The sequence below is a fragment of the Carassius auratus genome, unplaced genomic scaffold (assembly GCF_003368295.1).
Source record: "Carassius auratus strain Wakin unplaced genomic scaffold, ASM336829v1 scaf_tig00215416, whole genome shotgun sequence".
NCBI lineage: Eukaryota > Metazoa > Chordata > Actinopteri > Cypriniformes > Cyprinidae > Carassius > Carassius auratus.
Window position 1 is genome coordinate 1,162,425 of NW_020528079.1, and position 14,834 is coordinate 1,177,258.

A 14,834-nucleotide genomic window follows, 5' to 3' on the forward strand; every position below is an offset into this window, starting at 1 on the left:
GAATATTCCTTTGTACTTAAAAGCAAGAATTTTATATATTCCCAATCTTTTTTTTCTTTCTACTGATGTGTTTTTGCAAAAAGTCTAAATTATGCATGAAATGGATCCTAATAAATGTTATTAAAATATCCTTAAGAAAGTTGCATTCATTTGAAATAGTCAAAGCAGACATGAGTGGCAAATAAAACTTTACTCTTTAATGCAATGTGTCCATTATGTTTCAGTGATGGAAAGTAGACTACAACAAATATATTAATGTTAAATGACTGAAAGTGCTCTGTAGATCAATTTCTATACTGAAAAATATTTTTCACTTGTTTGGAGCTTCTGTAAAACAAAATAAGATTATATATTCTGGAGGTACTTAATGCTTCACCACTATCATCCCCCATGCTGAATCAATCACCAGTTGTCACAAATAAAAAAACACAATGACATTTAAAGAGAACAGTCGTATGATAGTGTTTGTGTAAGTAAAAGATATTAAAAATCAATTGCAGAGATATTATTTTTAATGAAGACAGTGGAAAACAAACAATCAATAAAGGGGTTCGGTGTCAGTCATCTAGCTGACAGAGTAAGGCCACGCCTCTCTTGATCCAGTGCTGAGGACGCTTGCTGGTAGGGAGCAGCATGCTGATGACAAAGTTGGTTGAATGGCCAGTGGTGGACAGTGTACCTTTACGCTCACTAGTCTTGTAGAGGGGACACACATAGATGCTGTGGGGCTGTTCCATGCTCCTCTTATCCGCTAAAGACAGGTTTGGAGAGGTAGCTGAGCAAACTACAAAACACATCAAGTGATAAAATGGATGTAATGACAAAATTTAGAATCCTACTTGGTTTGATCCATATGATAGGGACTGCATCAAATAAAACTTTGGGATACTGTTCAGCCAACACTCCACTGCAAGGAAGAACATATTTAATGACAAAAAACGATTGCTTAGAAATGATTCTATTATTTCCAGTGTCTTGCTGCTGTGGAAGGTACTCTTGCCTTTTTCTATCCCACCGAGCTCCATCCAGGAACAGGCCATGAATGTAGACTCCATCTTCAGGAGATGAGTCGGAGGTGTCAAAAGGCAGAACCTAAAGTAATACAGAACAAATGCTTTCAAATCATCTCTTTTTTCTATCTATTGAAAGTACTTTCAGCCTTAAAAATGAAGTGGCATACCTCATAATTAAAGCCAAGCAGGTCAATGGGGATGGAGTACTTCCTGGCGTAGTTCTGCAAGGCACCTGTTATGAAAGCTTGAGTGAAGAAAAACCCAGACAACCAGAATACATGAGGCTTCTGCGTGTCATACCACTCCTGGAAAAGAATATGACAAAGAGATACATGAATTAATTAAAAAATAAAATATACTGTAATTTATTCCTGTAATGGCAGAGCTGAATCTTCAGTGACACACAATCCTTCAGAAATCAATTTAATATGCTGATTTGATGTTCAAGTTGTACTGCTTAATATTTTTGTGGAAACTATGATACATTTTGTTTTCAGAATTCTTTTATAAATAGAAGGTCAAAAGAGCAGCATTTATTTGAAATATTAATATTTTGTAACATTTTAAATGTATCTACTGTCACTTTTGATTAATGCATCCTTGCTGAATAAAAATATTAATGTCTAACAATATTAGAAAATCTAAAAAAATAAAATTAAAATGTTAGAAATTTTGATACAACTTTAAATTGTTACATTTTTTTTTAAATACAATTTTTAACCATAACATGCATTGAAAATATGAATATGCAATATAATAGAATTTTCATTAGTTGTCTGATACTTTTGGACCCCATCCACTGTGCATGATCACTGACCTGCAGAAATTTGAGTCTGGCTAGGAAGTCATTGACATAGCCGCCCAATGGCTTGAGACTAGGATAGGAGCATTTGGCCCACTTTTCTGGCACTTTCCCCACCAGCAGACTGCCAGCTACAGCCTCTAGCTCTGCATCCATCACCACCAGCCCCTTAATGGCCTTTATCAGGTTCTGCAGACTCACACGTATGGTACTGCTCAAACTACAAGAGGAAAGCACACAAACATCATATGTGGAATTGTTTCTGTAGACATTTTGGATCTAAAAGGAGCTCCGAGGACTCACTTGTTGTACCGCTGCATCTCCTGCACGAGCACTGTATTCATGCTCTCCTCATAACACACAGGAAACTTGACAAGGGCAGACTCAATGTCAAAGTTACCTGGAAGCTGCATGGCCAAAATCAGAATGTCAATAAATCACGTATGCAAAATACCTTTTCATCCCAATAACAACTGATAACCTAATGAATGATGAGTTACTTTAGACAGGATGTCATTTGCAATGTCTAGTAGAGTGGTATCCCCGCCAGTGCCGCCCCCTCCCTTTGAGCCGCCACCTTGGGTCAGGATGAGGGAATCAAATAGTAGTTTTGTCTGTTGAAGGTCTTTGGAGATGTCTACATTCTCATGCATGCCAAACACCTCGGGATGCTGGGTGGAAGGTAGGTTCTGTGGAGCAAATGCAGTGCATTGTAAAGAGCTGTTTCATCAGAGTCTGAATTCAGTCCTTGGTTAGCAGCTACTGTGTCATCACATAAATCCATACCTTGATAAACTCCACATAGTCTTCATAGATGGACTTTGGTGGTGCGTGATAATTGCCACTGGGGGAGAAGGAGTAGCGTGGGTGGTCGATAATGTCTTTATTGTAGAAGTCAGCGAGGACTGTCATGAGGAGGCGGCGGTCCCAGTCATCTGTTACACGCCCCCCATAGTTACACTCTCCAGTCAGATACGTGATGGCCTCAAAGGGAACCTCCTCATACTCATTCACAAAGAGCTACGGAACAAAAAGAGAGAAAGACAGTAACATTAATCAATCCACAACTTTTTCTTAATACTATGATGATATGAACAATGAAATAAAATAAGCATAAACAATATGCTTTGTGTAAAAATTATTCACACTACCAATTTCACGATCACCAGCTGGAGTACCCTTGATAACCACCAGAGGGCACTCCATCCCATGACTCGGTCACTCAGTCTTGGACTTCATTTACCATAATCCTTTGCACAGACTCATCAGCGCTTATTGTTTGCACCTTTGTCAACTTAACCCTGTCTGCTCACCCTATATATAGCCTGCTTCATTCAGTCATTCATTGTGAAGTCTTCTGTCATAAACGGGTTAGAGACACGAAGGCTGAATAAATGGGCAGACTAAATCAAGACACAGGAAAACATTACCAGACAAATGAACAAGGAAACACAAGTGTATACCCGTGTTTCCTTGTTCATTTGTCTGGCGACGTTTTCTTTTAGAGGCTTATGTCTAGTGGTGGGTAGAGGGAGGCTTCATAACAAACTTGTCTCTAAGTTGACACCTATTGGTCATTTTCAAGTATTGCCCTGAAATAGTATTGACAATGAATAATTTAAGCAAATTTACGAAGTATAACATATGTATTTTGTTGGGGGAGTGGTTAGTGTGCACACCTGGCATGTTGTCAGAACTAAAGTTGTCACTTTAGGTTTGAATACCGGGAGAAGCATTAAAGGGGAGTAGTACTGCATCCTTCATAACTCCAAAAAATCTTTAGTTTTATTATATTCATAAGAGAAAGATAGTCTGTACCGATTTTTCCCGGAAAAACACGATCGGCTGGAGGCGTGACGTGTGGGCGGAGCTAAAGAATCACGAGCGCCAGTAGGCTTTTGCGTTGAGAGCATGTGGAAGCTGTGACATTACCATGAGGAAAAAACCATCATCCAAAACAAACCATGGCTAACAGTCAGATTCAGGGTATATTTATGATCCAGAATCAGATTCCGAGGCTGAAACTGAACGAGAGCAGCAGCAGCAACGACTCGCTCCGAGCAGGGCTCGAACCCGGGTCTCCGGCATGGGAGGCGGACGCACTAACAAGGAGGCAGAGATATTTGAAGCAGTTTTACTCACCGCATGCGGTTCCAACACACGATCGTGACCCTTTTTCGTTGGGATTGCATCATCCTTAAGAAATAAACGATACGCAAATCCGTCGTCAAACTGGGCTTTGTTTGTAAAACAAGCATCTTCGAAATGCAGGGAACAAACACAAACACTTGCACAACTCCGTTGATGCTCTGTAAAAATAAACTCCATCCACTGGTCCCTTAATGCTGTTTTTTTTTTTGGTAATCTGTGCAGGGTTGTCTTGCCCTGGCAACCAAAAACACACTTCTTTTGTGACTTTTCGCGACGCTCTCGCTCTGATCAGTGAATCGTTCTGATCAGTGAAATGTCTGTGCTGCTCAGCCTCTCAGTGCTCTGCTATACGGGAGCGCGCGCTCTTCCGGCAGAAGTGCCTTAGGACCCATATAAGGAAATTCCGCTCCATCTAACGTCACACAGAGCCATACTCGAAAAAAACTTTCCAAAATTTGTGACAAACCGGAAGGAGTATATTGGGAACAAAAATACTCCTTCAAACGTACAACTTAATTTTTTTAACTTTGTCCATGTTTAGCATGGGAATCCAACTCTTTAACAGTGTGAAAAACTCAGTATGCATGAAATAGCATTTCACCCCCCCTTTAATATAATTATAATAAATATTTAAAAGTTGTTATTGTTCTGTTCTTGTAATGTGTTGTAACATCTCTCTGACATTATTATGTTATTTTTGGTCATGATTAAAAAACATTTTTTTTTACATATTATAAAGTTTTTAATATAAATGTATTAATTGTTTTGCATTAACTCCACCTCTATACTTTGCGGATGCTAGTTTAAGACAGATGTGTGATTGTGTGGTTTGTTCCCGATCTTGTCGATCAAAAGCAGATTCGGGTCTCGAAAGACTCGTGAAACACCCCAATGCTTTGAATCGGATTAGTCACGTGACATGGGTGTTTCGATTCACACTTTGGAGCAGTGTTTTGAGACATCTGCACTTTAGTGTCTCGACACTTCAGCGAAAGATTAGTTTCGCGTCAGTCATCCCTACTTATGTCCCATGTTCCTGTTCTGCTCCTGTTCTGTGTTCTAGTTTTGCATGTTATTGTCTGCACTTCTTATTCTTGATTTATTCTGCCCATTATATTGGATTACTATTTGTTTGTGTTTCTTGTTATTGTTTGGACTTTTTTTCTTTTTGCCTGTTTTTTTGCCTGTGTTTGAATCATGATTGTGGATTACCCTCTGGATGAACACTAGGTTTGGATCCTCAGCCTTAGTGTCTCAGAGCAGTACATGACAGATTAAGATTTTTTCTTAAAGAAATTAATACTTTTCTTCAGTTACAGCAATTAATTAAATTGATCACAAGTGACAGTAAATAAATGTATTATTGAATTAATCCTGTCCTTTTGAACAAATGCCATGTCTCTGTATGAATGTTTCCACAAAAAGCAGCACAACCATTTTCAACACTGATAATTAGAAATGTTTCTTGAGCAGCAAAACCATATATTAGAATGATTTAAATTACTACTATCCCAGTTCTAATAGGATTTGCACAACAAACATTTTTCTAAAGTTGGAAAAATTTGAAATGTGAGATATTTAATTGTATTTACTAGGATACTTAAAATGCTAGTTATGAAATTAGCCTTAGAAAGATCAAGGAGTCATTTTAATATTTTATAAATGTTATTTTAATTAAACAACACATTATAAAGTAGAAATGACACTGTGGTGGAAATTCAAGTGTTTTACCTGCAGCTGTCTGATACTGATGCGTAAATCTGACTCGTTAAATCCATAAGGAATGTTCCATCCCAATGGCCCAAACTTTTTTCTCTCCTGGACAAGAGCATGGAAGAAGCAAACCCCATACAGGAGTTTCTCCCAGACCTATAAAACAGTAGTCAGTAATAAAATATCCTTATATCTGAAACATGAGTCAACATAAGACTGCAAACAGTCACTTTACTCACTAGCTCTTTGTTAGGACAGGCTGCAAAGAACTCTGGGTCAGAGATGGGATCTGACAGATACGACTGCAACAGGTTTAACCTCAATCCAGTAGGAGGCTCATTGGTCATCTTCACTCCATTCTGCAAGATGGTCACTGGAAACTGACAAAAAAACAAACAAAAAAAAAACTCACAAACTGAATGAGGAAAAAGACAATTGTCTATTAAGGGATGCACAATAAAAGTGCCCCATGGGTACCATTGGTGATGGGTAGCTGGTGAGCCAAAGACGAAAGTTTGAATGGCATGTTTCAGGGGTGAGGTCCTCACAGATCTTCTCCAGAGTGGACATCCAGGACACAGCCAGGTGGCAGTTTTGCAAGCACACCCAGGTGCCCTCTTTCATAGCCGAGCGGATCAACTTCACTGCTATGGGACCCTGGCCTTGTCCCAGAGAGATGGATTTAAACTGGGAGCCACCCATGTTCTTATCATTTGCAAATTTCAGGAGACCTAAAAAGAAGGGAAATTTTGACTTGAATGTGTGCTTGACAGGTTTTACACTTCGCCAAACCTAGTTGACATAAGTTGAAGAAATTGATTTCATACATATCCTGAATTCTGTCTGTGCTATTCTCTAACTGTCAGTTAAATATGCGTGTTTTTGGTCATGTCTGTTCAATAGCCCCTTTCACACAGTAATATCAGTAAATTGTAAAATTATCGGAATGACTTTACCGGTAAATACAAAAATGTGCTGTTCACACAGGCAAGGACATTCCGTCTTTCTTTTGGTAAAGCACCATTCACACACCAGTTTCAAAATACTGGTAAATCTGTGACATCATTAACTGAAAATGACTTCTAAATGGCTGCACCGCATGTTGTTTTTTTTTAAATAAGGAGGGGTACATTTTTAGCAGTTTAATTTACCACTAAAGACTGGATATGTGAAAGGGGCAAACAATGTCTCTTGCCATGACAGCTGCATCACCCCTGCTATCTGTTCCATTACTTTATGGAGATCATGTGGCCAATTGAATAAAACATTATTTTTCTATGCAATCACCTTATTATCAGACCCATTCAGTAAACATAAAATAAAATGGCATTCAAAAAAAATAAATTTAGAAAAGGCTGGAATACACAACACAACTTTTGCCCCGATTTGCAGTTTGGATGAGTCAATGCTAGTTGCCACATGTCAGAACAAGTCGCCAGATTTTAGGCAGATGGAGCTGACAAATGCAGTGTATGATGCGCACACACTTTTGACTTTTTTTTCTCCTTGCAACAAGCTTTATGTTTCTGCATGAGTTTATTGCATTCTGAATTACTTAAAAGTCTGGCAGTGTGTAATGCTCAGTCGTTTAGTATGATGCCCAGTTTTTTTCTGTAACCATTTATAAAGTCAGTGAATGTATGGCTTTTGTTCATAAATCATTTTAGGTTTTAAAAGTTGAGTAGCATTTTCCAACCTGGAGTATCTACCCTAAATGTAATTCATGAAAGAGAAATGTCCTATTTAACTTGAGTAATAAAGCACTCACTAGCCATAGGATCTGCTCCAGGAGAGAGTACAAACACCAGAGGAATGGTGCAGTTGGAGTCAATGTAGCTCTTACTGAGATCAAATGGAGGTGGTTCAACAAATCTCTTTCCCAGTTTGTCAGTCACAAATTTGCTGATTGCTAGGTCAATCTTTAAAGAAAGGATAAAGTGAAATTAAAATAACTTGGAAAAAAAATGTTATTGTTAGTGATGTGCTGCTTTTATCACTTTTTAATGGACTATGATAAGAACATAATTTTAAACTCAATGAAAACTCACTTTATCAGGTCTAAGGCTTCGGTAAATGATCATTTTTTGAAGCTCATTGAGTTTATCACACCAGGGTTTGGGCAAAGCTGTGTTGTATGGCTCCTTGCTGTCATAAATAGGCAGGAAACTCTCAGGACTCTTGATAAAGCTCTCCCTATATTTAGTGAAAAGAATGCGTCAGTATCAGCTGCAGAAGCATTCATAAACGAAACATGCAAATGTAACATTTCAGTCATTTCATACTTGAGGCCCTGAAGGGCAGGAAGATCACTGGCCCGGCAGATCTCATCCCAGCTCTTATCAGGCAGCCAGTCTGGATCAGGGTTGGCGACGTTGTTCTGCAGACCCACACCTCCAGTGAGCAGGAACTTAAATTCAGAGTACTCAATCTCCTTCTTAGCCCTTAGAAAGATCAAGTTTAGTGCACAGATTCAATAAAGACCATATATACTTGGACATACGTTTCATCAGGTCACTAGGAAATCTGATAGTGTTGTTTTTATCTAGTAATGTTCAGGACTGTATTAAAGTTTGAACTTACAGCAGTAGGTTAGAACAGAGCAAGAACGAGAAGAGGAGTTTGTCCTTCTCAAAGAGCGAACGGCACACGTTGCAGTATAGGTTATAGGTGAAATGATCAATCAGGTATCGGAGTCTCTTCTCTAGATTCTTTGATTTATTGCTGTGGAATCCATATGCACAATTAAAAGAAAATAACACAAATTAAAATGACTGATACCGAATTTTTCAACTCATGTGCAGTTATACTTCACCTGTCATGTATTGAGCTGACATAGAGGTTGACAAACCAGTTGAGAGAGTATTGATACATGGGGTCGATGTTGGCCAGGTCTGCGATACTGAAGAAGAGGATGGAGGAGTGCTTAGCAATGGCTCTGTAGCCCTCCCTCGACTCAGCTATTTCAATCTCAGTCTTCTCTGCAATCTGAAAGTTCACAGCAAGCCACAGAGGTCAAACCAGAAACGATCATGGCGTTAATAAAAGAATTGAATCTAAACCAGCTCTTTAAATGCACCTGCTGTTTCTTAGTGATCTCATTAGACATGATCTTGGCAGCGTCTAGGATCTGAATGGCACTCTCATCTTCCAGGATGTTCCCCTCTGAGGACTGTAGAGTTTCCAGGATTTGGTCCTCGATCTCTTTAAGCTGCTTCTTATTGGCCGCAGACTGAAGAATCAGGGCATTTCTTTCCTCTTCTAATTCAGGCCTGTGGAAAAACAGAAGAGAAATACTGTATCATACAAGGACATTCATTCTAAATCATATTTCACAGGAAATCAAAGGACAAAAAAAATATGTTTTGCAATTTAATGTTATATTTAGTACCATTTAGATTTGTATTATTTTCCATGTATTATTGTATTGCTTTATATGATATATACTTTCTTTATAAATAAGTTAATGCATTACAGTATTGAAAATTGAGGGGAAATATGCAAATTTGTCATGAAAATTATGGAAAAAAAAACAACCAACCAAAACAAACAAATAAATAATTAAATAAATGGTTACATTTAATTATGTATGCATGTATATAAATTATATATTTTTTTTTAAATCACCTCTCTTTTGCTACCACAATGCCAAGTAACTGGTCTTCAAGGCCCTCTGGTGTAATCATGAAGTTAAGCAGACACACTTTAGTAGCAAGCTCAGGCAGGTAATGAGGGTTCCTTAGCTTTGTAGTGATGTAAAAGCGGAAGTCAGTCGAGTACTCAATCACACTCTCGCCCAATCTGATACAGTCCACGCCCCCTACAACAAAAAAGCATGAATTTCCAACCCCTCTTTGAGAGTCCAATTAATCATGTAATCAAAATCAACTTAAAACAATCTATTTTTAACAAGAGTTAATTAAGTAAACACCCTGTTTGAAAACTTGTTTGAGTAGCAGCGGCTCTAAGGAGGGGTCGAGCTCCTCTCCTACATTCTCCAGCAGCAGTGGTGTACCAAACTGAATGCAGTTCTCAAGTGTTCTCATGTAGTCAGCGTCAGTTAACTTGATCACATTCAAGTTATGCTCCCTTTCTGAGTTTTTCACCCATTTGTTGGCCTGGCCCTGTGGATCTATCATTAACGGCCTGGCAAAGAGAAAAAAACGGGTGGTAAAACATAACACGTTGATTCTAAAATCCGAAGAAAAGACATGTCATTATTTGTAAACACAAGATTTCAAAAGGATTTAGTTTTGTTGAGCCATACCATCTTCTGGAGTTGCTCACTATAACACCATTATCAATGGAGAAGCTGTCAGTGGGAAGGCCAGCGATATTCCAGGCCCTGATCTTAATTGGATCTCCAAGTGTCTTACTTAGAGAGAAGTCATCAGAGGATGGGATCTTTTTGGACTGAGTAGAAAGGATAGAATGAATAAATGACACAAAATATTAATTTGCAAACAAGACCAGTCTTTACTGAGGGAAGCAATATAGTACCTTGCAGAGCTTGGCCCACATTTTAGTACAGTCATGACGGAAGGTGGCAGTGAAGGCTCCCAGATAAGCAATAACACCAGCAGATATTAGCACATCACCTGTCAAGTTATCATATGTGCACTGAAGGTCATTGGCTGCCTTTGACCACCTAGGTAGAAATACAGGAACACAGGCTCAAATCTAGGATTCAACTGACTCCATAGATTTCAAAGATTTGGTTGTAGTTTATTGAAACCTGGATTTTTCTCCTCCTAAACCTCCAATTAGCTTCTCGGCTCTCTCAAGCTTGCGAGCACAGAGGTCCACCTGGAACTCCAGCTGAGCTTTCTCTTCAGTCTTTTCCTCCAAAGTCTTCTGCAGTGAGGCCAGACGATCTTCCACCTCCTTTAGCTCCGCCCTCTTTTGGTTTAGCAGGGCCATGGTGGTGGCTAGGGATTCCTGGGCTACAATAAGGTTGGCTTTCTTAGGTGCCACCACCTGAACGAGAAAATCATTTTAATCTCATCAAGTGGTATGCAGCAATAAAAAGGTATGCATATATTTAATTAAATATCACATAATAAAATAAAATACATAACGTGATCTGCCTACCTTTGCCACTCTGTCGTAAACCTCCATTGCAGTGATCCATCTGCAGAGCCCCTCAGCTGCAGACGAAGCCTTGGCCACTTTGGTGGGGTCAAAGTCAGGGTTGGTCATGTACTCACTACGGATTTTTTGCATCACTTGAGCCTGTCACAAATCAACAACATTAAAACACATCAACCACAGTGTTACAAAGTAACCTACTGTACACACCCTACAAAAAAAAAAGACTTACAGGGATGTTGTCTTTGTCATACTCCTTCAGATCTTTGAGGAAATTCATGTCTCCTAGCAGCTTCTTGCTTGGACCCCAGTAGTCAAGAATCTATTCGAATAGATATCACGCTGTCAGAAAAGAAGTAAAAACAAAGAAAGCTGTTTTCATGTGACCGGTCTAGACTCGCTTTTGACCTTCTGTCCAGTTCCAGCAGGATCATTGATCTTCTCTGGTTTGATGTCCTTCATTACACACACCCCTGCCATCACCAGCTTCACTCCTGATGGAGGGTTCTTCATTGATTTTACAATGGTCACATCAGATGGCTGAAATCACAAATCAACCCACACCTTTTATGATAATCTATAACTTTATAAACCACACTTTCCAACATTTAAACCTACATGAAAAATGACAGGATGTTATTTATACTCTTAAAAGATTCTGGGTGGGGTTCAATCTAAACCCTTATCCCAAACATACTAAATTACAAATCTATTTCTATATATACACAATCTATATAGTGTGTGAAAAGCAGTATGTAAAATATGTAGTTGACCTTGAGTGTGTCCAGGGCAGACAGCGCAGCCTCCAGTGCAGGGATTGCCTCAGCTAAGTCACTCTCACACTCATTCTTCAATGCCTGAGCTTCATTTGCTTTTAGAGTAGCTGTTTCTTCATCCACACGGACAAGTTTGCTCTTCGCCTCAACCTCCACTGACTCAACCTCTATCACCTGTAGAATAGAAACATGTAGCTAACAAACGCAGGCAAACTTTTATGAAAATTAAGACACTACTACAGGAACAACAGAAACACTGTAAATCACTTCATTGGTAGTACAAGATGAACAGATGATCATTTGCTTTCAGCACAGGTACTGTAAGTCTCTTACTTTCATTATTTTGGTGTTGTCAATCTTAGCCTGTTCTAATTTAGGCTGCAGGTCCACCAGCTCCTTCTTCATTTCACTCACCTAAAACAGCATAAATGCATTCAAATATGATAAAAAAAGGCTATAAAAATATAAATTTTAGTATTGCATGCATTATTATATGGATTTAAAAGATACATTTATCTGCTACTTTTCTCAACATTATTCCCAACACATTACCTGAGATTCTGCAAAAGCCAGTTTGTCCAATCCATTTGTGTATCTGTTTTTAGCAGTCATAACAGTGTCTCGTTTTTGAGTGAGAAGAAGTCTGAAGGCAGCTATGAGCTCCAAGTAGGAAGTAGGAGTCACGTAGTTATGGCGGCCCAGCTCTGACAAAAACCTGCAAGGATTACATCATTTCGTAGAATTGTGACAACTTTACTGTTTGACATTGCAAGGTGCCTGTGTTCTACAAGCCACAAGTAAAAAAAAAAATTGTTGGGTCATCGTTTTTTGTAGGAACTGCCCCTTTAACAGATCATACTAGCTTGGATATAAACATCATACCTGTGAGACAGCTCGATAGCAGAAGTGTGGAAGGTCTTGCAGATTGGCACGATTTCCTGTCGCTCAAGATCGCTCAGCTCCAGTGTCTCCAAGAACTTATTAGCCACTCGCTCCAAAGCCTCTTCAGGCCATGGCTGGGGAGATCAGACACTAAACTGTAACTTCACTTTCAGAGAAGGTGTATACTCAAAACTGGTATGGTAATGAATAGAATTAGTTAATTAAAAAAAAAAAAACTCTTAGTTTCTCCAAACTTAATTAGTAAATGCTCAACCATCTCTTCCCTGTCCTAGCCAACCTCACCTGAAACCAATCTATGGTGCAGCAGTTAATGAGTGAAGGGAACTGTCTGAGGCGGTTTCGGAAGGCATCTCCTATCGGGCTAAAGGCTACTACTATATGTAGGTTCTCTCGGCAGCGTGTCACAAAATATGCAAACAGGGCCAAAGGGCTGAACTCCAAATTTTTATTCCCAGCTTGAGCAATGGGGCGTACAGCCTGAAGAGGATACAGAGAAAAATGTAAATATTATTACAATAATCTTACAATGCATCAATAAAGAGTTACATATATGAAACATGCATTTAATTTGTCGGTATCTTACCTCCATAATTTCCTGCTTTTCATCCACAGCAAAGATGTTTGGTACCTCTCCTGTGTTTAAAATGCTGTCCACATCTTCTAAAAATGCTTCATCCTTTATCTGAGCATCAGTGAGCAGGAACACCATTTTCTGGCCTTTAACTCCTGCATTCTTCATCAGGCGCTAGACAACACAAAATCCATTAGTCGGCACATTTTCATTCTAAATATAATCTTCATGTAGCTCTTTTCCATACAACAGTTCAAAGTGACCAAGGGCTGTCAAGCTCCAAAAATATTGTAATGTTTACTTGGAATATTGCACAAAAGTAGAATTCATTACTTTTATGGTGCTTTAATGGTGTTTTTGTATCTTGACAGCACCTCGGTCACAACAATTTGTTGCATGGAAAAGAGCTGCGTGATGATTCATTAAATAAAAAAAAATCTACTTTTGAGCTTCACTGAAACAGGAACAGCACACATGCTTGGAATGTAAACAATAGTAAATAATGAACTTTTTTTTTTAATTTTAATTATACCATACCTTCAGATCATCTCTCCATTCATTCATGCCATAGCTTTTTGAGATCTCAGGCTGGAACAAAGTCATATTAGCCATAAAAGTGGCAAGTCTGGTGATGGACTGACGGCCACTGCCTCCAACTCCAACCAACAAAGCATTCCCCCCAGGCTGTTTTAACACACGGCTGATCCTGGACAGGTGCTCCAGGACATAACTATACAAATAAACAAGGTAAACAATCAATCAAATACGTCACACAGTACTTCTGTTCTCTTAAAAGTTGTCAAAGACTATAGAATACCCAAGACGTTTCACTCGTGTAGCTTTGTAAGACTGAATAAGCATTTTTAACACTATTTGAGTAAAAGAAACATCATTTATGAGACCTTTGTTGTCAGATTTTATTGGTGTGAGATTAGATTAGATTTCAGTTGTAAGCTTCACGAACAGTTTTGGAGAATTTGATGTTTCCTCATTAAAAGAGATAGGAGCTGCACTTTCATGCCCGAGAGGCGTTTCAAAGATGGCCACCAAGTGAAATTGTTTTCCTTAAAGGGACTTTGGTATTGTTCCCCCAAACATAAAAATTCTGTTATCGTTTACTCACCCTCATGTCTTTCCAAACCTGTATTAATTTATTTCTTCAGTGGAACAAAAAAAAGATACTTTGAAGAATGTTGGTAGTCAAACAGTTTCAGTTCCTGTTAACATCCACTCTTTGGACAAAAAATGCAATGGAAGTCAATGAGAACCAAGACTGTCTGTTATCAACATTCATCAAAATATCTTCTTTTTGGGTTCCACTTAAGAAAGTGAGTCATACACTTTTGGAATGATATGAGGGTGAGCAAATGATGACAGAATGTTCAGTGGATTCTCCTTTTAAGACAATGTCTATTGGAGAATCACAGTATGTGGCTTGATGCACTAAAGTGTATAAAGCTTTTTAAAAGTTACCGGAATATGACCAAGTTCATGCGGTTCTTGTGGGTTTGGTTGTACTCTTCCAGACAGGCTTCTACCACCTCACCAAAGCGCTCCATGGAGGAAACCTCTGCATACAGCCTCTCACTTTCATCTATGTCAGGGGTCATATAATCGCCAAATAACAAGTTCCGCAAGTTCTCCTCACAAAGCTGAGGAAAAACAAAAACCAACCATTTTGGTTTCACATGATCAAAAATTACTTCATATTCATCACTGGAAAGTAAGGCAGAATTTTTGTCCTATTAAATTAGTATTTTTCATTAAAATAGATCAGTTTTGTTAAAACAAGATATATTTATTTTTAAAAAACTGCATGA

The 14,834-nt window shown here is 38.7% G+C and overlaps 1 protein-coding gene across 1 annotated transcript in view; it reads right to left on the reverse strand.

Annotated features, from left to right (window-relative positions):
- Positions 1–557: 557 nt before the first annotated feature.
- The window catches only part of dnah12 (dynein, axonemal, heavy chain 12), a 28,627-nt gene continuing 14,350 nt past the window's right edge, over positions 558–14,834 (reverse strand). The window contains exons 41-73 of the mRNA XM_026260251.1: positions 14,488–14,666; positions 13,552–13,744; positions 13,027–13,188; positions 12,726–12,920; positions 12,423–12,556; positions 12,093–12,255; positions 11,874–11,954; positions 11,538–11,714; positions 11,173–11,304; positions 10,997–11,086; positions 10,768–10,908; positions 10,412–10,653; positions 10,177–10,324; positions 9,944–10,089; positions 9,608–9,822; positions 9,304–9,496; positions 8,756–8,948; positions 8,492–8,664; positions 8,260–8,400; positions 7,962–8,120; positions 7,728–7,872; positions 7,448–7,598; positions 6,157–6,410; positions 5,919–6,059; positions 5,698–5,835; positions 2,602–2,835; positions 2,316–2,504; positions 2,119–2,222; positions 1,831–2,035; positions 1,181–1,318; positions 1,001–1,092; positions 840–907; positions 558–751 (exon numbers count right to left, since the gene is read on the reverse strand). Coding sequence (XP_026116036.1) covers positions 558–751; positions 840–907; positions 1,001–1,092; positions 1,181–1,318; positions 1,831–2,035; positions 2,119–2,222; positions 2,316–2,504; positions 2,602–2,835; positions 5,698–5,835; positions 5,919–6,059; positions 6,157–6,410; positions 7,448–7,598; positions 7,728–7,872; positions 7,962–8,120; positions 8,260–8,400; positions 8,492–8,664; positions 8,756–8,948; positions 9,304–9,496; positions 9,608–9,822; positions 9,944–10,089; positions 10,177–10,324; positions 10,412–10,653; positions 10,768–10,908; positions 10,997–11,086; positions 11,173–11,304; positions 11,538–11,714; positions 11,874–11,954; positions 12,093–12,255; positions 12,423–12,556; positions 12,726–12,920; positions 13,027–13,188; positions 13,552–13,744; positions 14,488–14,666 — 5,310 coding nt within the window. The remainder of the gene's footprint in view (positions 752–839; positions 908–1,000; positions 1,093–1,180; positions 1,319–1,830; positions 2,036–2,118; positions 2,223–2,315; positions 2,505–2,601; positions 2,836–5,697; positions 5,836–5,918; positions 6,060–6,156; positions 6,411–7,447; positions 7,599–7,727; positions 7,873–7,961; positions 8,121–8,259; positions 8,401–8,491; positions 8,665–8,755; positions 8,949–9,303; positions 9,497–9,607; positions 9,823–9,943; positions 10,090–10,176; positions 10,325–10,411; positions 10,654–10,767; positions 10,909–10,996; positions 11,087–11,172; positions 11,305–11,537; positions 11,715–11,873; positions 11,955–12,092; positions 12,256–12,422; positions 12,557–12,725; positions 12,921–13,026; positions 13,189–13,551; positions 13,745–14,487; positions 14,667–14,834) is intronic.